This window comes from Lissotriton helveticus, chromosome 3_1, assembly GCF_964261635.1.
Source record: "Lissotriton helveticus chromosome 3_1, aLisHel1.1, whole genome shotgun sequence".
Lineage (NCBI taxonomy): Eukaryota > Metazoa > Chordata > Amphibia > Caudata > Salamandridae > Lissotriton > Lissotriton helveticus.
In genome coordinates, this window is record NC_136061.1 from 456,971,874 (window position 1) to 456,995,283 (window position 23,410).

Genomic DNA, 23,410 nt, shown 5'->3' on the forward strand with positions numbered 1-23,410 from the left:
GAAGGACCCTGTTCAGTTTGGTACCCATTCTTTCAGAATTGGTGCGGCGACGGAGGCCGCTCGGTTGGGGTGGGACTGGTCTCAGATCCGACGCATTGGTCGTTGGCGTTCCAAGTGCTGTGAAAAGTATGTGAGGAAGTAGTGCATTTTGGCTTGTCTAACATTTCTTTTTCTCCTAGGTCCTTGGCCATCAGTCGCCGGATGCAAACGGAGGGTGTGGATACTGGGGCACTCTTTTGTTAAACGAGCAGCTTTAGCCGCTGCCAGTCAGCTCTGTGGGAGATCACTTGGTTTGAACAGTATGACACACGAAGTCTCCTGGCATGGCACAGGGGGAATGCGCTGGGGTGGGCTTTTTCCCGCCTTGGCTGCTTTGGTTTCACGGTGTTTGGGGGGCCCTCCGGATCTCCTGGTGCTCCATTTGGGAGAGAATGACTTGGTTTCTCTCTCTGGGTTGACTTTGTTGAAACTTATGAAGCAGGATCTGGAAATCATCAGAACCACATGGGTGAGCACCATGATCATATGGACTGAGTTTGTGCCTCGGCTGCAATGGCGTGGGGCGCGGAACCATTCCGCCCTGGAAAAAGCTAGAAGGAAAATTAACAGGACTATGCGACCTTTTTGTCAACACTGGGGTATCTACAGTTTGGATCATTATCATCTAAAAGTCTCTGAACATCATTTATTTTGTGAGGACGGTGTGCATCTCTCAGCTTTGGGTATTTCTTTTTACCTTCTTGAACTCAGGGATTTGATTAGCAAGGTTCTTCAGGTACAGTTGTGGTGTGCTCCTTCCTTTCGTTTAGGTGGGGCAGGAAAACGCTAAAGGTTTTCCTGGGTGGCGGGTTTTTGGTAGTGGGGGTGGACAGCCTGGAGCGGGTTGGCCATCCTGAAGGGTAGCGTTGGGTAGGCTAGGGGTAGTAGGCAGGAGTTTGTTCGGGGGTTTTGGGATTTAGGTTTAGTAGGCTCACTGTAGAGTTGAATTATTTAAATAAATAAATAATGAATGTGTTCATGAATTTTATGATGCACCTGTCCTAAAATAAAGTGGCCTTTCTTGCTCCTAAAAGAAGGTGTGGACAATGATTTCTTGCGCGAGGGGGGACCCAGGGAGAGCCAGGCGCGAGCCGGTCTCTCCCTGGGTAGGTTCGCGCGAGGATCAGGAAGCAGGTGGGGCTGATGAGCGGAAGGGATAAAAGGGGAGGCAGACGGGCGGTTAGGAACTGCGTGGCGGGAGGCGAGAAGGGAGGTGTTGTTTTGCCCCACCCACCCTCCCTCTTTTTTGATTTAATTCTGGGTTTTCCTTTTCTTTTGCGGTGCTCTAGGCGCTGTTTCGTTTCTTTAGGCTTGCCACTGTTAGGATGGGTGCCTTTGTTCTTTTGGAGGCGGGTTTTTGGTAGTGGGGGTGGACAGCCTGGAGCGGGTTGGCCATCCTGAAGGGTAGCGTTGGGTAGGCTAGGGGTAGTAGGCAGGAGTTTGTTCGGGGGTTTTGGGATTTAGGTTTAGTAGGCTCACTGTAGAGTTGAATTATTTAAATAAATAAATAATGAATGTGTTCATGAATTTTATGATGCACCTGTCCTAAAATAAAGTGGCCTTTCTTGCTCCTAAAAGAAGGTGTGGACAATGATTTCTTGCGCGAGTGTCTGTTCGGTGTGTGCTCAAACAGAGACTCCGTGCTTACGATTCTTTTTGGACCCAGGTGCAAAGTTGAACTAATACCCCTGTCTCAGTCAGCAGGCAGGCACTAATTGAACTGCCTATTGTCAGCGCTGATATGGCGCAGGTTTTCAGCACTAGCCTGGCAGATTACTAGAGGGTCTCAAGCGCTGGTTTTCAGATTATACAGCAGCCTTCATTCAGAGCCGTCAGATAAAAAGACACACCATTTTAACTGTTAAGCAAGCAGTGAGGCAGAGCAAGCACAAAGCTTCCCATCGTCATGCAAAATGGGGGCGTCAACCTTCATAATCAGATCCCTGAGTCACTTATTGGGGCATAATGTTTTAACATGGAAGACGGATGGAATACCGATGAAGTCCGTCGTCGAAGGAAAATTCCGCAATGCACTCGGCGGGTCCGAAAATCAGACATTTGGAAATATTTGACCAGTGGTGTTAACCTTTTAATCCTAAAATCGAGATAGGGAAAGGCACGGCGAGGATGCAGTGCGCGACTGAGGGCTAAAATTCCTTTCCCTTGTATCAGCTCTAAAAATAGCCCCCTCAGTCACAATTACGCCGACCACGTTTTTTTTCTGAGGGCGATTTCTACTCACTCATCTTCCTGGTGCGCGCCCCTCATGCAATTTGCCATCAACAAATATCTTATTATTAAGCAGCAGCCCTTTCATGTCAGTTCACACACCAACTTAAAATTCAAAAGTACACGGGAATGCGCAAAAGGACGTTAGTGCAAGCAGAACTTGGGTTATTATTTATTTCCCGGACAGATTCACTGCCTCACTCATACTTGTACTGCGCATGTCATTAGGACAGGCCAGGCAAAATATAGTGCAAAACCACTAACCAATCACGGGTCAAACAAGCCCTGAAAATGCAATAGGACTCGGATTTACCCGAGACCTCTTGCATTTTAAATGGAAGTGCCACCATGAAAGAAAGGGCGCACAGGAGGGGGTCGGGGGTGGTTGTGGTACACAAAGTTACAGACTGCGAGAGCGAACGGGGAGAGACAGGGGAAAAAAACAGTATTACTAGTAAAGGGGCTGATAGCCTCGGAAGAGGAAACATGATGTCATGTCAGTCAGGAGGCGGGACTAAGACTTCCAAAACCAATCAAAATGTAGGATTTTGTATTGCAGCCAATGAAATGTATGGCGGCAAAGTGGGCGGAGCTTCCCCCACTATACTGATTACAACATCTCTCGCCGAGACAGCGCATGTGCTGCCTAGGCGAAACCTAAAAAGGAGAAAAGAAAAAAAGTTAGAAGAAACCAAGGGAAAGTTTAAAGAAGTAACACAATTATGAAGGAATGAAAACTATCCCAGGAAGTGTTGGTCAAACAGTGCGGTGTTCAGGGTAAACAACCAAAGGATTAATCAATAGTACATTATTTGTTAGCCTGACACCACTTATTTATTATCAAGACTTATTTGGACACAACCACAAGGTCTACGTGTTTTCAAACTCAATACTGTTTTGTGGGTTATCCTCAGGACCTGGGAAAATGAGCTGCAATAAAACAAAAAGTGCATGTGTTACACAATTGTACCTTCCAGGCACTCTTCATACACCTCTATTCAAGTTAAAATAGTCTCTACCTCATTCGTACTATGTGACGGCATCCATGGTGCTCCACAGCTGATTCTGTTTCATAGGAATTCAAACAACTGAAAACAGAAACAGACCAACAGACCATATTTAGTTTTTTGACCATTCCTTATATCTTTCCTACAACGTGCATGCTGTTGACCACAGCTTCTTTTACCTTAATAAAATGGTGTACTGGCCCAGTTTTAAAATTCCTATCGCGGAAGGCAGCGGACACAGCAAATTATGTCACTCCACTGAAAAATAGAGAAAACTGACTTAGCAGAATAACTTCGTACGATCGCAAAGTATGTGTCCCCATGACTCTGGACTAAATGAACCATACCTAAATGGAGCCGTTTTCTTTCTCCACACTTTCACATATCTTTGTCCTGTGTCCGTTGAATAATTCGGATTATATCTGTATACAAACAACAACATGCAAAGCGAATTGAATACTCCTACTGAATTTGATCAGAACTTATTTTTTCACTACAAAGTAACCACAGAAAGGCATACCTACATGCTGCCGTGTACAGGGCTGTCCTGTAGCTGAATCCTTTAAGTGTCGGTTAACCAGAGTTAATCTACAGGCAGCAAAGAACGTATTACAACCTCGATTCAATGCGGACATTTTAGGAAACGTGCCTCCTGCACACTAAGCAAGTCCCTACCTTTAAATTCCTCGTTGTCGCTGCCACAAACTGTCTCTCTCTCGTGAGCTTCGATGGATCAGTTTGGAGGATGGGCTCTTTTATTCAGGGTCATCACTACGCCGACCGTCAAATGACGTCATCTTTAGCCGCCGTTTTACTCAAACATTAATCAACTTTATTGTACCGAAGCATTAAAGAATCGTCACAATTATAAACGTACTTCTTCCGGAGCATTTGATGTATCACTTGAAAACATTGTCTCAACTTTATTGTTCCGAAGCATTAAAGAATCGTCACAATTATAAACGTTCTTGTTCAGGAAGGTTTGATATATCATGGTAGTTCGGAAGTTTATATCTGAAGACGACTGTCCATATTATATGGACTGAGCGTTTGCGATATACGCTTGTTAAAATTATTGGTGATAACGAACTGCCCCAGTGTTTAATAGTCCTAAAGTAAAATTGTAAACCATTCTTTAGATTAGAATTTATAGTGAAAACATCTATACATGGAAAGAATACAGGCATTCTAGAACAGGCGTTCTAGAATAGAACAATGTATGCATCCATTTGTGTTGTATCGTCACTTGACGGTCTAATGTACGAACCGCCACAGTTCAGGTTTGTCATTTCGTTAGTCAGTTATGATAGTTATGGCCTTACGTTGAAAAATTGCTTCAAAAATCAGAACTTAACCTCTAACTTTGTACGATTAAGAAACCACCTATTGTGACTAAGTCATAAGGTTTTTATCTACATTAGGGCAAATTTATCTCAATATATACTTCGTCTGAATGCTTCTCTGCATAATAGTAAACTAGAGCTTCAAAGCTAAGGTGCCAATTAATTGTCAAAATGGAAATCATTCAGTTACATATTCAGCTTAATCAAACTGAACAGGACCAAACACCCTTATGTCCAAACAAAGGTTATGAAATTCAGTCTTGGAACAGTACGGAGGTGAGTATCCATCCTCAGTTACAAATTGTACATTTCATGCAGTTTGTTAAGTCAGTCAACTGCAGTGTTATATTTAACAATCAGCATCGCTTCTCTTTGTACCAATATCCTATCGATATCACCTCCTCGAGGGTTTATCTCAATTTTAGACAAGATGGTCCATTTGAGATCATTTTTTGACACCCAATGGTTCAACAGGGGTGCATTAGCCACTGTTCTTCAGATTTTGGACATATTTTGGGTCATTCCCTGTCGGGCTTCTTGGTAGGCCCACTACTAGCATTTAGAGGCCTTGGGCACATGTAGTGATTCATAAATTAGATATGCCAACTGTGGAGAAGCCACTGTTACCCTGTTTAAATAATTAGAGAGCACATGCACTTAAGCACTGGTTAGCAGTGGTAAAGTGCCCAGAGTCCTAAAGGCAACAACAATGAATACAGCAAAAAGGGGAGAAGAAAGGCAAAACTTTTTGGGTGTGACCATGCAGGAAGGGCCAGGTCTAACAATCAGCATTTGTTTAATAACATTCTTAAGTATGTATATGGCTGAAGTCTTTGATGTTTTTTCCCTTTTCCTGTTGTTATGTTCTTTTTAAAACAAAATGATGAATCATCTTTCATTTTAGCTTATATAAAAATAATAACTAGATCGTAATTATCTATTTGAAAACCAATGATAAGATCAGTGCGGTTGTTGAATAATAATGTAAGCAGATTTTGTTGTATCTGTTTACTTTCAATATAGGTACATTTTTAAATCTCTAAGTCTCAGGTAGATGGGCAGGCACCATAATTATTTGTATTCATACATAAGCTTTTGAGGCGTGCTGTTATTCAGACAACAGATTAACCCATTATGCATGCTGTTTTGTTACTTTAAACACAAAAGATAAAGGATTCAGCATACATACTAACACTACAAAAAGAATAAGGGCGAAGGGCAAAATCTGGTAACACATTCAATGACCTTTGAAAACGCCTTCATAAAATCAAACCTTTTAAACTATAATTCCAAAACCGATTGGTCAAAAACAAATAAATATTGTGTTTTTCTTGTGATAAAGGTATTGGAGCATCTCCCAATTGCAGTGAACAGATATTCTGCGGGACAGGGCCAGCATCAGAACCGGAGACTAAAGCAGTTGTTCGACTGGTGGAATCCAGAAAGTCAGACATCCTGTGCTTCTTGACAATTCACTCATACGGACAGCTCATCCTCCAAGCATATGGGTATACCAAAGAACCTTCCAAGAATCACAATGAAATGGTAAGCAGACATACAACATCCTCCTATCAAATGCAATGGAAAGCAATAGATATTAGCATTTGTCTGGCCAATATTAAAACTTGCACTAAAGGGAATGTAATGTTGTAAAGTTTTGTGGCAGTAGTGTAAAGACTTGATTCCTATAGCTGTTGAATTGTGATGCTGCTGACAGCACCCAAGCTCTTGAGAGATTTGAATTCACTAATATCACAAGTATCTGGAGGTGCTTTCAGAACGTCTAGTGGTCAATTTGACTTCTCAAGTGAACTTGTAGAGAATATATATAACCATTTACTTTGCAGCAAATCCTCCTAAAGACCCTTCTTTCTATGCATTGTGTCATCCTTCATCAAAACTCAGATTTTTTTACTTAATTCAAGTTAAGCTCCAGCAGTTTCTATTACTTCTCAGCAACCAAGTTCTCCCCTTTCCACGAACGGTTACAGTTGTGTTATTTTAAACTGTCTTTTTCTCATTTCTGGAACATTTTCATGCATGTAAAGCGCCTTGTCGCCTCTGTGGCAAGACCTGTGGTATATCAATTTCTAGGAAAAATAAATACCTAATCAGTTATGACAGATTACCAAATTCAGAGGGAGAATGTAATTTACAATCCTAAGATTCAGAGAGATATGATAAATGCCCTAGTGAATGATTGCCTTCCAGTGGAGACACATCTGGCATGATTACTCCCACAATACTATCAACACCTTTGTACTGCCCCTGTGATGGATGTGATTCCTTCCATCGAGGGTTTAGCACTTCGTCCACAAACCAGAGGATTTCCTATTAACACTAAACTCTGTACCTCATCCAAAGTATTTAATCATCATAAGACAGACATCAGAGTTAAGCTAACCTATAGGCAAATAGCAGCGTTTGTTGTTGACAAACACAGGCCCCTTTCTAAAAGGCGCGGTGGTATTTGTCTAGTTGTACTGAAGGATGCTCTCTGAGAGGCAAGCAAGTCTCAGTGGAAATGGACGCAATCCATTGTAATTTAAAATCAGACTCTACCACAGTACTTTTAGTTACAATTTCATAAATACCAAACTTGAAATGCTAATCTGTCCCCAATCATAAATTAGCACTTATTAAATGTAATAAGGCAACCCAATGTTATCATATGGGACATGAAGGACTCACTGGATGATATGTAAAACTTAAAAGTACAGGTCCAAACATTTAATTACAATGCACCCTGCCCTATGGACTACCTAGGTAGGGTGACTTATATGCAGTAAAAGGGGAGCTTAGGGCTTAGCAAATGGGGTTTCATTGCCAAGTTGAATTAGCAGTTTAAAACTCCCTTAAGGTTGCAATGGCAGTCCTGGGACATGTTTTAAGGGGCTACTTTAGTGGGTGGCACAATATTTGCTGCAGGCCAAATAGGCCTGGAAATATGTTTATACCACTTAATAAGGGACTTATAAGTAAATGAAATATGCCAATCAGATGTAATCCAATGTAACCATGCTTAGGGGGGTGAGCACAAGTACTTTAGCACTGGCTAGTAGTCATAAAGTGCACAGAATCCTAAAGTCAACAAAAACGAATTTCAACAACAAAGCGGATGGTAAAGGTAAAAGGTTTGGGGTGTCCCTGCAGAGAGGGCCAGGTCCAACAAGGGGTATGAAAGTAGGGTCTGTCCCGCTAGAGCATAGCACCACACAATGCCAGTATCATTGATTCATTTAAAAAAATCATCTTCTTCATTCATAGCTATTGCCTTTTGAGTGGTTTAACGTATGCTCACTGCCCACAACATTCTGATCATTGCATCTGATCACTGCATGTGTTTCCAGCCATACCAATTCTTCTGGAAAGGTAAACTAATATCGGAATGTTTTTTTAAACTTTTCTCTTTGTGTCTTACAGGATTACAATGGTTGTTTTCTAATTTTTGTAATCTTTTCTTGCTCGTCTTTAAGTGTAGTTCTTCAAACTGTTTTACCCTCCGACTGCCTGGTCAGTAACATTGTGCTATCTAAATACAAGACAGCATTAATTCAAAGTTGTTTATTATTGCCTCATCTCCATTTACTGCCACTAAAAACGATGTTCCTATTGGATAACTAGACATCCTTTGAACAGTTTAGGGACATAGACACAACCAGACATAATGACATTGCATGCCCCGAAAAGTGAACAACAGATTTAGATTGATCTATCTACCAATGAATTTTACATTAAAGTGCAATTATGAAATCTAAATACATTGTTATTTATTCATTACAATGCAATCCGAATGAAAAATATACATTCTGTCTTAACTTATTGAAACTCTTAGCCAATGAGCCCTCCATTCTGTTGCTTTCAATTTATATCTGTCTAATGTAATTGTATTTTAAATCTGCCACTTTTCATCTGCCATACATGTATGATATCCAATTTTTAAGTATTCAAAAGTTACCAGATTTAGAAATGTTGACAATCCAAATGTTCAACAAACAAAGTTTATGGCTGGCCTATGGTATTTCCCAGACCCCCTCCAGAACACAGCTACTCTGTAATCTTTGCCCAGGTGTGTTCTTCGTCCTGCCTCCTGTGCATCTCCCTTCCATTGTCAATACCTGAGTCACTAGCTGAGTTATGTGGCTTCTAATCCATTTAATTCAGGGCACTTTATATGACAATCCTCAGGCCAATAAAGAAGAAAAAAATTGATATTTTCTTTTTGGTTCTGGTAGGACGTAGAAGAGGCAAAGACCTTTCATTTCACAAACAACACGGATATCCCATATTTCATATCTCTTCACCTATCTGCTGTCCACAGAGTCATACATACCAACCGCTTGCCTGGCCACGTGTATATAACCGCACCAACATTATACCTGTTTTCTCCTCATTTAGACTCCTCTGTAATTTAAACATACTGCCTCCCTTATGCATCAAAATGTTTTGTCTGCAACTGTGTATACTGGAGTCTTCATTAACTTCACTAACTAATTTTATCAGTCTTTCATTCAATCCTAGTTACATTGGCCGTCACCATTAAAAGGGCCTGGGGAATCACCATTATACATACCGGTGTCTGTCAGCTAACATGAGAATGACTGGGCAAATCTCATCCCCCCCCCCCACCAGTCAGATTACCTTAAAGCAACTGTGCACACATTACAAAAAGAGTTTTCAAAACTGAATCTAAATTCTAATTTCAGACTGTCTCCCAAGACAGTAACCAGATGTCATCTCTTTTATAAAGAATTTCTCTGCTGCAGCAACCCTTTCTCGGAATATTCCGGCCCACGCTCCAGTAAGAAATCAAAATCCACTAACAAATTTGTTGACAGAAATTTCAGCAAGGTCATGGTCAGAAGTGGCCATTCAGGAACACAATGCCGCTTGCCTCACAACACCGCTGCTGTATGCCTAACCCAGTATTCCTTGCAGGCTCCTCTTTTTCCTGGATGTTGTAAATATAATCTACTCACTAAGAGTAATATTTGACAAATGTAACATCCATCCCTTGCACATATGGCCCTTACTTATTAATTAACATTGTTAATTCATTGCTTACACAAAAAGTAGTTCTACAACTGAAGTCACCACCAGCAGGCAACTGATTAATGATTCCCTCAACATATTAGATGGCAGCTACCCAGGCTATTCACACTGCTTAATTTGACAATATAAACTAATTTTTGATGTTTACCATCCTCTCTAGCAGTATGGGTGCACACATGTTATGATCTATACGTTAGGCTCTGTTCATACATGGAACCACAAGTATGGACTACCACATTTAATAGACCAAGTCCTTCAAAATTTCCATCTCTATATTGCATCCCTGGGAGTTGAAATCTGAAGACTACATGGACATTGATCAGTACCATGAAAACACTGAGCTGCCTCATCACAATCTGGTCTTTGGTCTTCTCATTTAACCCATAAAGCCTGAGTTCCTTATGTCCCATGACACGCTTGTCCCTACTCCTCGAGATCTTCCTTGAAAACACAAAACTGATCATTTTCTCATCCACTCTTGCTCACTGCCTAACTTAAGACACTGGCCTTTCACACAATTTCTTTCAGTTTACACTGTGCAAACAAAGGCAAATATTTGCATCAATTGATGTTACAGAAGAAAATGAAACACTTCTTCCTTGCCCCAAACTTGCAAGTTCAGGTATGCAACACACACTGTAGCAACACATTCCTAAGTGGTCTCCCTGATTTCTCTCTCTCAATCCTGAAACCTACATATTCAAATCACATTTTCACCCAGACACTCATCAATCACTGCTACTTTGCCTCCCAGCTAAACATGTTGTATGATATTCAAGGCCAAACACAAAAATGGAGCAGAGGAGAGGAAAACCAAAATATACCCTCTCAAAACTAACCCATACAGCAAATAATACTCCAGATGTAACAAAAACATGGAAATACCTATTTCTTCAAGTGTGAAGGAAATGTTTGTTTCTTAAGACTAAAGCCCTTACCCGCAAGGGTGGCATGCGTCATCATAGAGCTCCACCTCACTTTTGTCACGTTTATGTACCAATATGGGCTACTACCCTCTTGAAGGGGAACTGTTTTGCTCCCTAAGTTTATGTTTTCGTGACGGTGATGTCCTAATCTATGAAAGCAAAGGCAATGTAAACAAGCATTTGCAATGCAATAGGTCTCTCATTAATTAAGTTTGAGCTATTGGCATTGCTAAATATTGCAACACCAATTGCAACAAAAGTCTATAAATTGTAGGCCAAAAAAAGGTGTATTTGTTTTTATAGCAATGGTCATGCTGCGCTTTAGATAAATATTTTTAAAAGTAAAGTGCGCCATACTGCGATTGCTACAATAGTTAATTGGGGATGCGTTAACAATTGATGTGTGCACTGATGGCTGGTGGTGTGTGTGCCTGTTGGAAGTGTGCACTGCTGGCTGGTGGTGTGTGTGCCTGGTGGAAGCGTGCACTGACAGCGCTGGTGGTGTGGGTGCCTGGTCAGAGCATGCACTGATGGCTGGTGATGTGTGTGTGCCTGGTGAAAGCGTGAACTGACAGGTGGTGGTGTGTGTGAGCCTGGTGAAAGCGTGCACTGATGTCTGGTGGTGTGTGCCTGGTGGAAGTGTGCACTGACGGCTGGTGGTGTTTGTGCCCGGTGAAAGCGTGCACTGTTGGCTGGTGGTGTTTGTGCCTGGTGAAAGTGTGCACTGGCGGCTGGTAGTGTGTGTGCCTGGTGAATATGTGCACTGACGGTGTGGTTGTGTGTGTGGTTGTGTGCGAGTGGTTGTGTGTGTTGTTGTGTGTGTGGTTGTGTGTGTGTGGTTGTGTGGGTGGACCACAAATATGCCCAAACAATATGATGGGAATCAAATGGTGGCTCCACATCGTAAATATTTAAAGACAAACTCACACTCATGCAGACTTCCATACACTAGTTGACACATTGGTCATCCCGAAATGGGGTATGCATTAGCCCCATAGGATGACACTGTAGTAACACTTGCATCAAGAGTCCCAGACGGTGTCTAGCACCTAACATGCCTACTGGCATCTCTGCATTCAAATGTACTTCAAGAGACCTCCTTAGCATTTTGCTTGGTCTGATTGTCAGGGTGTTGGTGCGCTTCAGGTTCATCTAGCTGCATCTACAGGAGAACTCAATATTTTAAATAAACCTTGTTGCTTAAAACAATCTGCACAGAACTATAAATTCTCTCTCGCAGTCCAGTGTTACTCTCACCACCGCCAGCCAGGATTAAGGCCTGAATATCTACTGCAGCTCACCAGCTATAAGTAGCTCATGTGACCTTGCACTCTCGCCTTTGCAGTCCCATTTTAGCCACAAGGTGTCACTGTAGACCCGGAGGAGAGATATACTGATGTATGCAGCTGTATCAATTGAAATGATCACAGAATACAAAGCAAGGAACCTGCATATACAAAAAAAGCTATTTGCATTGCTATACAATACCATTAGCAAAGCAAAGGGCTTTAACGTAATCAAAGGCGAGACCTATTGCATTTTCAATGCTTGTTATTACTTTCAACCATGCTGCACAGTAGCAACGCTGTAGTAGTACATTCCAAAAAAGACACACTGACAAAGCTGAATAGTTCTGGTATTTGGCTTTGACAAACGTTTTTTGCATGTTCTACTGCAGCCATTCTGCTGAACAACATGCCTTAATGTCTAACCCAATAGTTCTCTCATAGACAGGACCTACTCTCTTTGCCAATGCTTGGTTCAGTTTGTTTGAAATTGCAGATTGTTCCCCTCAAGCACCTCACAGAACTATAGAGGGTGTTGATTCTATCTGCAGCTGAGCATTGCACGTCTCATGCACTGATGTGACATATGTGACTTTTTAGCAGCACCCAAACATTTTTTTTAAATACAGGCACTTGACTTAAATTCGCTCTTTTTGTCGAGTCAGGGGAGCTGGCGATATCATTATTAAAATAGCTTACCCAGACTTTCCTTAATTGTACTTTTTGCAGAAAGGCTTTTTGTATCAACCTTGTTTAATGTGTAATAAGTGTATTCACCGAATACAAAGCACTGATTTAGTGCCTCTGAGAATAAAAAATAAAGCATTAAGCTGTGATGTAAAATGGGAGGAAGAACGAGATAACCATTTAGTGGCTGAACTGCACAATGTAAAACTTGGAAACCTTGCACCAGTCCCGATTGCCAGTTGACCACATTGTGTGTTCCTAGGCAATTACGGTTTTCATAGTGCCTCCTTTTCCTTCATCACAAAAGAGCATTTTCAAATACATCAGCTCACGATGTAAGCACGTATAAGGAGGGGGCTTGCCTTTAGGTTCACAAACAGAATGTTCGTCACGGCAGAGGGGGCATACATGGTTCTATGCACGTGTTTGGAATCTGTCACTTGCAACATCGACCTCGGTACAATGATGTAATCTAATACACTAAAATGAAATGCCTCGCGTTGTAAAGGATTGCACACCAATAACAAGAGCCAAGATGCAACTGGACTCTCAGCTGTAGTTGCACAGTGACAGGCCTCTTGTAACTAGTGAGCAGGAAATTTCACCAACAGAACGGCAAAGTTCATTTTTTGTGTGTATAGTGTATGTGTGTGTATGTAAGTGCGTGCGTGTATGCAGTTTTATATTGTACAAACGTAACCTGAAGGTATCAGAGCGCTTTACATGACCACCAGTTGCATTACAGACAGACACATTCATTTTCTAAATATTGTTTTTAGGCACAGAGAGATTTAGTGATTTTCACAGAATCACAAAATGCTTGAGCCTCCCATCAGACTCGAACCCGGTTCCCCTTATTCATAGTCGTCCACTCCGACTGTTAAGACACATCCTCTCTAATGACGGATCTCCCCTGTGTAAACCTGGCTCACCCCTAGTGGCTTTAAGCGAGAGATGAAGTAACACCCCCATGTCGTGTTCCCAGGCTTGGGGTGTGGAGGTGGCCGGTGTTGTGGTGGAATGCCCCGTGCAGCAGCGCCCATGCTGCGAGTGCGTAGTCCAAGCACCGCACCGTCCGCAAGAAGTATCTGGGCCTCTTGACTGATGTTTGAATTCTAAATGACAGCAACACCCAGAGTTCAGTGGGCACCTCAAACCTGTGTGCCCCAGTGCCACTGCACCTGATGCACCAGTCGCCTCTGGAAACATCTGGATATCTGCCGGCTCGTTGAAGCAGTGCTGATCCTGTGTAGCGCGACCACACAAGCTGGAGTGAGAGTGGACGGAGCGCTGACAATCACCTGGGGTTTGCACGGCTGCCAGCCCTCATAGGCCTCCTGTCCCAGCATGTGTGCAGCACAGGTTGGCTGTGGGGGAAGATCCTGTCTCTGCAGGTGATGGGGTTCCCAGGGGTGCACCCTGCGAGAGCCCGCACCTCTCTCCTCGGCTACTCTCAGGGCTCGTTAGATGGGTGGCTCGAGCCGCTAGGGAGGCAGGAGTTAGGTTTTCTCCTTTGGTGTTAAGATGGCGACGGAGGCCTGATAGCTGGAGAAGGGCAGAAAACTCCAGTTGTTAGAGAGGGAGTGAACAACGGGGTTGCCACAGGAGAATAGGGGTTTGAGGTGGTGCTCCTTGCTTGGAAATAATATTGGCCTTTGTTCACTAAGGTTTGCGCTGTGGGTCACACAGCGGTGCACAAATTTGCTCTGCATTAACCAGCTTGTTTTTAATTGCGGCCGTGAAAAAAATAACTTTTTATTTTACTGAGGTTTATATAGCGCGAACCTGACTAGAATCGGGTATCAGAGCGCTTTACATAGCACCAGTTGCATTACATGAGGCGATGGGTGAGTCCGGGACTGCGTTCGGCGGCCGGGATGCCGTGACTACATGAACTAGAGAAGTAATAGTCAGAGCCCCTATACAGAAGCAGATGACCGTCAGAAAGGGGTGCTGGAAGGGTATGGTGCTGGTCAGACGTCTCTGTCACACCACGGGGGCATTTACTTACATGCCACCATCACCTGTGTTTGCTCACAAATGCCAAAGGTCACACAATGAACCAATAGGCTTGCAGGAATAAGACCTCCCAAACTCAGCGATAACAGTCTGCCCTAACAACTGCAGACGTGCTGTATGCACTATTTTTAAAACAAACAGGGCGCTCGGTAAACAAGGGAGCAGTGGGGGAGGGAAGGGGTGAGTCTTGGAATGCTTTCCGCGGCCGGGATGCGCACTTTAAAAAAAATTTAAAAATTACGATGTTTAGGCTAAAGGATACTGAAGTTAGGCCGTGCTGCTTCCGGAATGAACGAAAGTTACGTATGGCATGAAGAACCAGTAATGAGGCTGATAACAAAAAGAATGCATAAGTTAACTAATCGCAAGGCATGAGAAACTAACCAGCAATGGGCGGAGTTTCAACACCCATATGGATTACCAGATGTCTTGGAGAGACAGCGCATGTGCGCTGCCTAGTCAAGACCTAAAAAGGAATGTGGAAACATACTACCAATAGGCTATAAACTTTGTTCCTGTCTATAGTGTATAGATTAAAATACTGGGGACCCTGTGAAAAGGTCAACATGTTTCTGCCTACGAAGTCTGGCCATAATTGGGTATGTGTGCATTCATCAGGACCATGACCCTCTCTGTGAGTATTATATAACTGTTTGTGATAATAAAATACTTTTTATTTCCAGTAAGTACAATTTTACTTAACTAAAGAAGTCGTGGGGTGAGTGAAGTGTCCACTATCCCCAGAACACTGCAGATTAAGAAAATCCAAAACAAGTGGTGTCAAAACATCATATCTGCTGGTTTTCTTTGTCATGGGGTAAATTTCCCTTAGTGTTACACAACATCCACCCATGTGATACCATGTTGCACCCCACTCGTTAACAAAATCTCCATGTTTTGTCTTTATACTGTGCCCTAACTGTGGACAATCTTTCCTCTCAACACAGAGGACAGGGAGAAGCTGAATCTGTTAATTACAATAGTGGGCCAAATAAAATTAGGGATTTCCCACAATATTTGATACATTGAAAATAAATCTGCTCTTGTATCTGACAGAGAACGTCATGTATAAGACAAAGAAATGACAGAGGAGGAAGGTCCAAACCTTCATAAATAGTATGGGGCACATATGTCTTCTCATATGCTTTGGCATTCATAATTCCCATGAAGGTTATTAGTATGAGCATTGCTGTGTCCATCCTTTTTTTTATGTAATCACCTTTTATAAAAAACCATTGAGCAACGGTGTAACTTATTGGTAACAAAGTTTTATATTAACCAGTGGTGTCCTTAAATCAGCTGGTATATGTATAACTGTATAAATGTAGTGATATTATTGAACCCTGTTAAAACATTTTATTCATCTTGGGACAATCATCTTTTGCATATTGTTGGCCCAACCTTCATTGAAATTAACTTGAGTAAAATAGAGTAAAATTCAATAGATATAGAATGCAACAGTAACATTGGATTCAGTGCACTTTATAATCTAAATGAATCCCTAACTCAGACCCTCAAAAGTAGAGGTGGCCGGAACTCATGAAGTTTCACTACACAGAATTCCAAGGAGTTACATGAAAAGTCAGCGAGATTCCGCAGAGTTCTGCCAACAGCCGGAATTAGGCATGCTGCGCTGCTCTCTCTGATTTTTAGCACTGGGAGCTCATCACGCAAATAAAAATCAGCACAAGCGGCACACCGCGGTGCAGCAGCTTTTCAAGCTGAATATGCTGCTGCTTGAGTAGATTTTTTACTCGAGCAGTAGCGTTCTGACCGCAAACAGTTGCAACCACACACAACCGACTGTTCTAGAAATTAAGTTACTGGTTGTCAGAGTATGCACCATGTACAAGCAGGAACCACCACTCTAGTCAGGGTAAGCTAGATACACACTAAAATATAACCTGTGTCCCCCCTCTGGTAGCTTGGCACAGAGCAGTCAGGCGTATCTCAAGAGGCAATGTGTAAAGTATTTGTGCAATACACACATACACACACAGTAACACAATGAAAACACCACAACAATACTCCACTGTGGGGTTATGAGTAAAACAAGACCAAAATGACAAACATCCAATAAGTAGAACTGGAGTTATGAATTTTTAAAGATCATGAAAATGTAATTCTTAGAAGCATATAGCGCTTACAGGTTACGTGAGGTCATGTTGGAATGGGGTAAATCCAAACATCAGGCTGACCGTGATGAAGGGAAGGCCCATTACAGGACTCATGCAGGTCTCGCTGAAAAGTACCTTGGATAGAGGAAGTTTCAATGTCGAAGACTCAATGCATTGGTTCTGATCCACACAGTCGATGAAGGCTTCATCGACGAACCCCTTTACGATGCAGGCAGTTATAATTGTCATTGTTGAGCTGCACTGTCTGTCGTCATTGAGCCATGCATGCCATTGAAGACATGTCATTGATCTGCTCCTTTTTTATCGAGGAGCAACACATTGGTTTCAATCAATGCAAAATCGTCACTGCATCAATTCTGATGGTTCTGTACAGCAGAAGTCACCTTTCCTTGGCATAGGACTGGGTTGGAACCACTTGGCAGGGCAAGACTCACAGATAGGAGAGTCTGGAGTGCTGGTGCAAGGCTGAAGGAAATCTTTGATGGCTCTGAGACTTCATAACAGGAAGCAAACCCTTGGTGTTACTCGGGGTTCAAGTCCTTGTCCTCAGCAGGATACAGATCAGCAGGCACCAACGCAGAAAAGCAGTTTTTCCAAAGCAGCAGTCAAGCAGAGTGGCAATCATTGTAGCACATCAGTCTTTACTCCTGGCTGAGTTCTTCACAGGACCAGTAGTATTCTGTCTTGGTAAGGTCAACGGCACAATACTTATACACGAAGGTGCCTTTCAAGTGGAGATGACATCAATGGAGATGGAGTGATCTTTGAATAGCAAAATAATTCTTTCAGCCCAGTACTGTCTGCTAGGCTATCTGTAGGGGGTAATCAGTCCTTTTTGTGGGAAACAGGAAACTGCCTATTCAGGTGAAAGTGTCAGCTCCCCCTCCCTCTTCCTGCCTCAGAATGTAGATGAACACAGATGAGTTCCCTGTCACACTCTTCCTTCCTGTGTTTGTGTCTGTCTAGAGGGAATGCACAAAGTCTATCTGTCACCCACCCAAGATGTTTATTGGAGACAGGCTGCAAGACACAGAGAACGGTATGAGCAGAGAAATGTCCACTTTCTAAAAGTCGCATTTCCAAAATAATAATGTAAAACCAACTTTACTATTAAAGAGGATTTATTATTACCCTTCCAAAGATATGAAACACAACTCCAGCTACTCCTTTCTGATCAGGAATTACATCTTAAAAGTGTATTAAGGAAATCCCAATGTTAACTAGTGAGAGGAGCAGGCAGCACAGTAGTGAAAAACGAGTTTAGCTGTTTGTCACTACCAGGAAATGTAAAACATAAGAGTACATATCCTACCTGTTACTTACACAACAACCTAAGGCCTACTTTAGGGGTGACTTATGTGTAATAAAAGGGAAGTTTAATGCTTGGCAAGTAGTTTTAACTGCTACGTCGAAGTAGCAGTAAACTGCACACAAAGGCCATGCAATGGCAAGCCTGAGACGGTTTTAGAGGGCACTTGTGTTTGTGGCACAATCAGTGCCACAGTCCATCTTGTAGCATTTAGCTTACAGGCCCTGGGTATATGGTATACCACTTTACAAGGGACTTACAAGGGACTTATAGGTATGTTAAACATGCCAACTGTGTATACACCAATGTCACTATGTTTAGGGGAGAAGATCATCCACTTTAGCAATGGTCAGAAGTGGTAAAGTGCTCAGAGTCCTAAGGCCAACACAAAGATACAGCAAAAAGAAGAGGTGAAAGGCAAACAATTGTTGGAAGAGCATCCTAAGGAGGACAGGTCTAATAGCCTGGGTTGGGGAGATCTCGCCGGGTGCCCTCCTAGTGACTGAAAATACCAAATCTTGCTCACGCTCACCTATTTACCATTGGTAAGCCACACACAGGAAAAAACCTCAACCATGCAGTGGTTGGCGGAATTTGGCTAGAGCTCTGTGTTACATGCGTATTGTGGAATAGCCAAAACTCTGCCGGCGGAACAGAATTTATCACCCACCCCTACTCAAAAGCATCAGTATTGCAAAGGAGTGTACTCCAAGGGAAACCATTGGGGAGGTTAATAGGTGCTGAGTGGGCAGGGCTTCTTACTTGCTGTAACCAGCTGCCACACCTAATGTCCGTGTCCTACCACTATGTGGAGATGGCGTGGATTACAGCAGTCGTCATTTTCAAAGGTTGATTTGGGACATGATTGTGTGTCTGCATGCTGTTATGTCAGCGTCATATGGCATGGCACACAGGGAAGTTGTCTTGGTTTTCCTTTTTCTTAAAGGGACACTTTTCAGGTATCGTCTTGGTCCCTTTCTGTTCAGCCTTCATATCTATAATTTCTAGGGTTTCTCAAGTATCCTCACTTAGCCCAATGGTATTCATCATTTATGCTGACCTTCAGTGGACTTAGGGCCATATGTATGAAGGTACCCATTTGCGAATCTCAAATAGCGATTTTTAAGAAATCGCTATTTGAGATTCGCAAATTGGTATGTATGTAGAAAATCACATTTTTTTTGCGATTTCTTAAAATTCCTTAAATGCGATTACCAAATTGCGAATCGCAATTAAGGAATACTTTCCCATTCATTTCTAAGGGTCACAGAAAGATGCCCATGGAAACTACAAAGTCAAAACATATTTATTTACTAATAATAGAGAAGGTTTCTGTGCAGAATCTCGTAAGCGTACTCTTAGTGGCGTGGCATAAGCAGCAAGGCTTTTCACTGAGAAAATTGCAAGCAGTACATGAGCAGCATCTCAAAAATAAAATTACTGTTAAGAAACAAATAAGTGAAAAAAGTGCTAATGAAAAGCATCAGAAGGCAAACACCTCTACCCATAAAGCATCTTCTTTCAAGTAGCCCATTTGGCTTGCCCAGTGTTCTAGTAGTAGTCTTCAAGCTTGTAAACTGTGGACAGGAATGTCCGATTTAACTTCTTCATGCTTAAGAAAGCTGGAATTCAATTCCAGAGTACTTTTGATGTTATCCATATGCACTGGTGAGTAGCACAGGTATCCCGTGCAGGGGCACAATAACAGTGCTTGAGTGCTCTGTGTGATATGTCATAGTTCTGAATGCCAATGCAGGTTAGGGTGAGCAAGCAGTGTTGTCAGTGCAAAAGTTCATAACCAAGCTGTGTGCAGGTGAACGGAAGGGAAGGTGTATGGATGTCACTGGGCATATTTACATGCCCCTAACGCAACCAGAGCATTACTTTTTCTGACGTTCCGGTGCCATTGAGCCATTCCCCATATTTACAAGGCATCGCTAAGTCACTTAACGGAAGGGAAGGTGCATGTAAGTCATCAGGGCATATTTCCAAGCCTCTAACGCAACCGGAGCATCACTTTTCTTGACGTTCCAGTGCCGTTGCACCATTCCCCATATTTATAAGGTGGCGCCTTGTAAATATGCCCCTTTCCACTGCAACACCCATTGCTTTTTGATGCTGCCACAGATTTACAAGGTGGGGGCAGTGGCAAAAACTGAGGCCAGGTAATACCTGGTCTTAGAATGGCAACACACATAGAAAGAGCAAATTGCCTTTACAACGAAAATGTAAGTATATATCAGGTAAGTGAAACCATATATATATATATATATATATATATATATATATATATATATATATATGAACCAAACGATCTTCAAATAACCACACTCCTGTCGTGGAAAAAACGAAGACACGGACCCAATGGCTGTAGTCAAGGAAATCTTTTAATCAATCCCTCGCTGGTTACGCGTTTCGAGCACCGAGTGCCCTTGGTCACACACCGCGCACCAGGTCAGCTACAAATTTATACATTTTTTTAACCAGTGATGCTCCACCCATTTTCGTGGGTCTCAAAGTATAGACATAGAAGAAACACGCGTTCACTTGACAACTACGTGCTCAACTCTATATACAATTGAAACAAAAACCTGTGTTAAATGAAAAGTTATAACTGCATGAATGCAAAATTATTACTCATTTAACCATGACCATGTACATATCATAATACAATTGTACAACTACATATATATTGTATATACCACCATACATCCCATATTAACTCATGTCCATTGAATTTCAAATCCATATATATATATATATACAAGCTATCCTATATACAATATCAACATGTAATATAAAAAATATATATATAAAAATATATTTCTCTATACACCTATATCTATATACACATCTATACACCACAAAAATATATATAATCCCATCTTATCTACAAAAATACATTCATTATCATCCTAATTTGGAAATTTCATAGCATTTATATGGACAAAAGGACCTATAACACTGTATAGTTATTAACAATACTTTAGAAGGATGTATGACATCAACCTGTACATGTATTTATAGCATGGCAACACAGATGTTCGATTGACCCACTGGTGTTAAATCAAAATATGATCTGTATTAAACAAATCGTGAAAGTGCAAAATCGTGAGTTAAAAACAAGTTGTTGGTTGACTTGAAATTCATTAGTCACCAATATATTCTTTAGAAAAGGAAAGAAGATATAATTTACATGAAGACAAGAAACCCTACAAGGTCAATGTGATAAATGAATCCTTGCTGGACTCCCACGTGATGCCTAGCTGGCGCCATCTGGTATCAGTTGTTATTTTCAGAACGACCTTAATTCCTAACTATATATGGTGTATAACCTATGGTTTTTTCAGTGAATTTTCAAGGTTTTGTAAATGCTAATTCCTAACTATATATGGTCTATAACCTATGGTTTTTTCAGTGAATTTTCAAGGTTTTGTAAATGCTAATTCCTAACTATATATGGTCTATAACCTATGGTTTTTTCAGTGAATTTCAATGGTTTTTTAATAGCAAATATCAAAAGCTTTAAAATGTATTCTTCTTTAAATCGAAAAATATATTTTATATGTTTTTAATATAATTTTTTTTGTATATATATACATTTTTTGTATTTTTTTTTGTTTCGCTACCGGTCCGCGCACCGGGTAGCTTCCCGTTAGCTCAATTTGGTGCCGCGACCCGGTCCGCGAACCGGTAAACATTCCGTTAGCGCAACTGCCGCGTTAGAAAACAATATCGTGACGCGTCGCGTAAGCGCGATGTATCGCGTTGCCGCGCAATGCGTCTTATGACGTGCCGCGTTAGCGCACCCGGAAGTGCTCCGGAGCGCAAACCGAGGCGCGAAGCGCAGCTCCCCAGAAGCGATCCGGGGCGCGTCGCGTAAGCGCGACGTATCGCGTTGCTGCGTAATGCGTCTTATGACGCGCCGCGTTAGCGCACCCGGAAGTGCTCCGGAGCGCGAACCGAGACGCGAAGCGCAGCTCCCCGGAAGCGATCCGGGGCACGGCACGGAGCGCGTAACGTAAGCGTAACAGGTCATGTGACTTGTTAATACAACTTTCTATTGGTTCATTTCACTTTTGGTTTCCTAATGATGTAAGGCTAGGTCATGTGACCTAAAAATAACACTTTTCATTGGTTTAGAACATTTTTTTTTCCCAAATGATGAAAGCCCCCACCTTCTTTCCTCACTCTGACTTTCATCTTTGTGAGAGGAAGACCTGTTTTTGCTTATTAAAATAATGGCATCTGTAGTAGCTGCAGCTGGTGGACCCCCACCACCACCACAACCGCCTAGGAAGGAAGGACCACCTCCACAGTTCCTTCCCAACCCAGAGGAGGAAGAGGAAGAAGAAGAGGTAGAGGAAGTAGAGCGGAGGCAGTTCTTACGTGAAGAGCCCCGGAAATCCCACCACAAAGACAGTTTTATTTGGCAGTTTTATTCTTTTCCTCGAGGCCAAAAAAAAGTGAATGCCCGACATGTGACATGCCTCATTTGTAAAGATGTTTTATCTAGAGGTACAGACAAAAAGTATAGTTACGGTAACTATACTATGCACCGTCATATGCAGAGGTGGCATCCACTGAATTACAACGTTGCAGAGATGCGTCACCTCCAAGACAACCCACCAACTCCTGTGGCCAGTACATCGGCACAGGTAACTCTGTCGGGACCAGAGGCGAGGGAAACGGTCCCAAACATCCAACAGAATTTTGTGCACATGAAGATAGTGTGCCTTTATTGTGGTGACCTACTCTCATGTGCAAATATGAGTATCAATTTGATAAACAGAGCATTTGAAAACCACAAGTGCTCAAAACGCCCCAAAAATAAAAAAAATGTTGCTCCTGTTGAGCCCTTTCTAATGCCTATTTTTCGTTGTTCCCCCTCAAAAAAAACAAAAAAATATAAAACTGTTCAAAAAATACAAAAAAAGTAAAAAATTGTTCAGAAAAATAATTAAAAAAAATATAAAACAACAAAAATAATTTTAAAAAAGTTATTTTCAGAACTACCTCCCCTTTATAAAAAAATTGCTAGAATGTTTAGCACTCTGGCAACCTCTATTTCTTTTGGTACGCTTCCCGGTTCGCTCGCCGGTACGCGAACCGGGAGCGAACCAAAAAAGAAGAGTAAGTATAAGGGAAGGAAACAGAGAGTAATGTTAAAAGAAAGACAGCTATAGGGAGTAACACAGAGATACTGTTTAATAGATCTATTTACCGAAGAAAAGATGGAAGAGGGTATAATAGTGAAAAACAAAATAGATAAGGAAGTGAAAGAAAAAAGGAGAGTAGAAGAATAATAAACAAGAGTTTCTTAGAGAATGTGAGTGAATGTTCAAAATAAGATTAAAACATGTGGAATAACAGAG

General features: G+C 41.9%; 1 protein-coding gene across 1 annotated transcript in view; it reads left to right on the forward strand.

Annotated features, from left to right (window-relative positions):
• LOC144822608 (carboxypeptidase O-like) overlaps positions 1–23,410 on the forward strand; it is a 344,789-nt gene that overhangs the window by 176,776 nt on the left and 144,603 nt on the right. Inside the window, exon 9 of the mRNA XM_078680335.1 lies at positions 5,961–6,163. Coding sequence (XP_078536461.1) covers positions 5,961–6,163 — 203 coding nt within the window. The remainder of the gene's footprint in view (positions 1–5,960; positions 6,164–23,410) is intronic.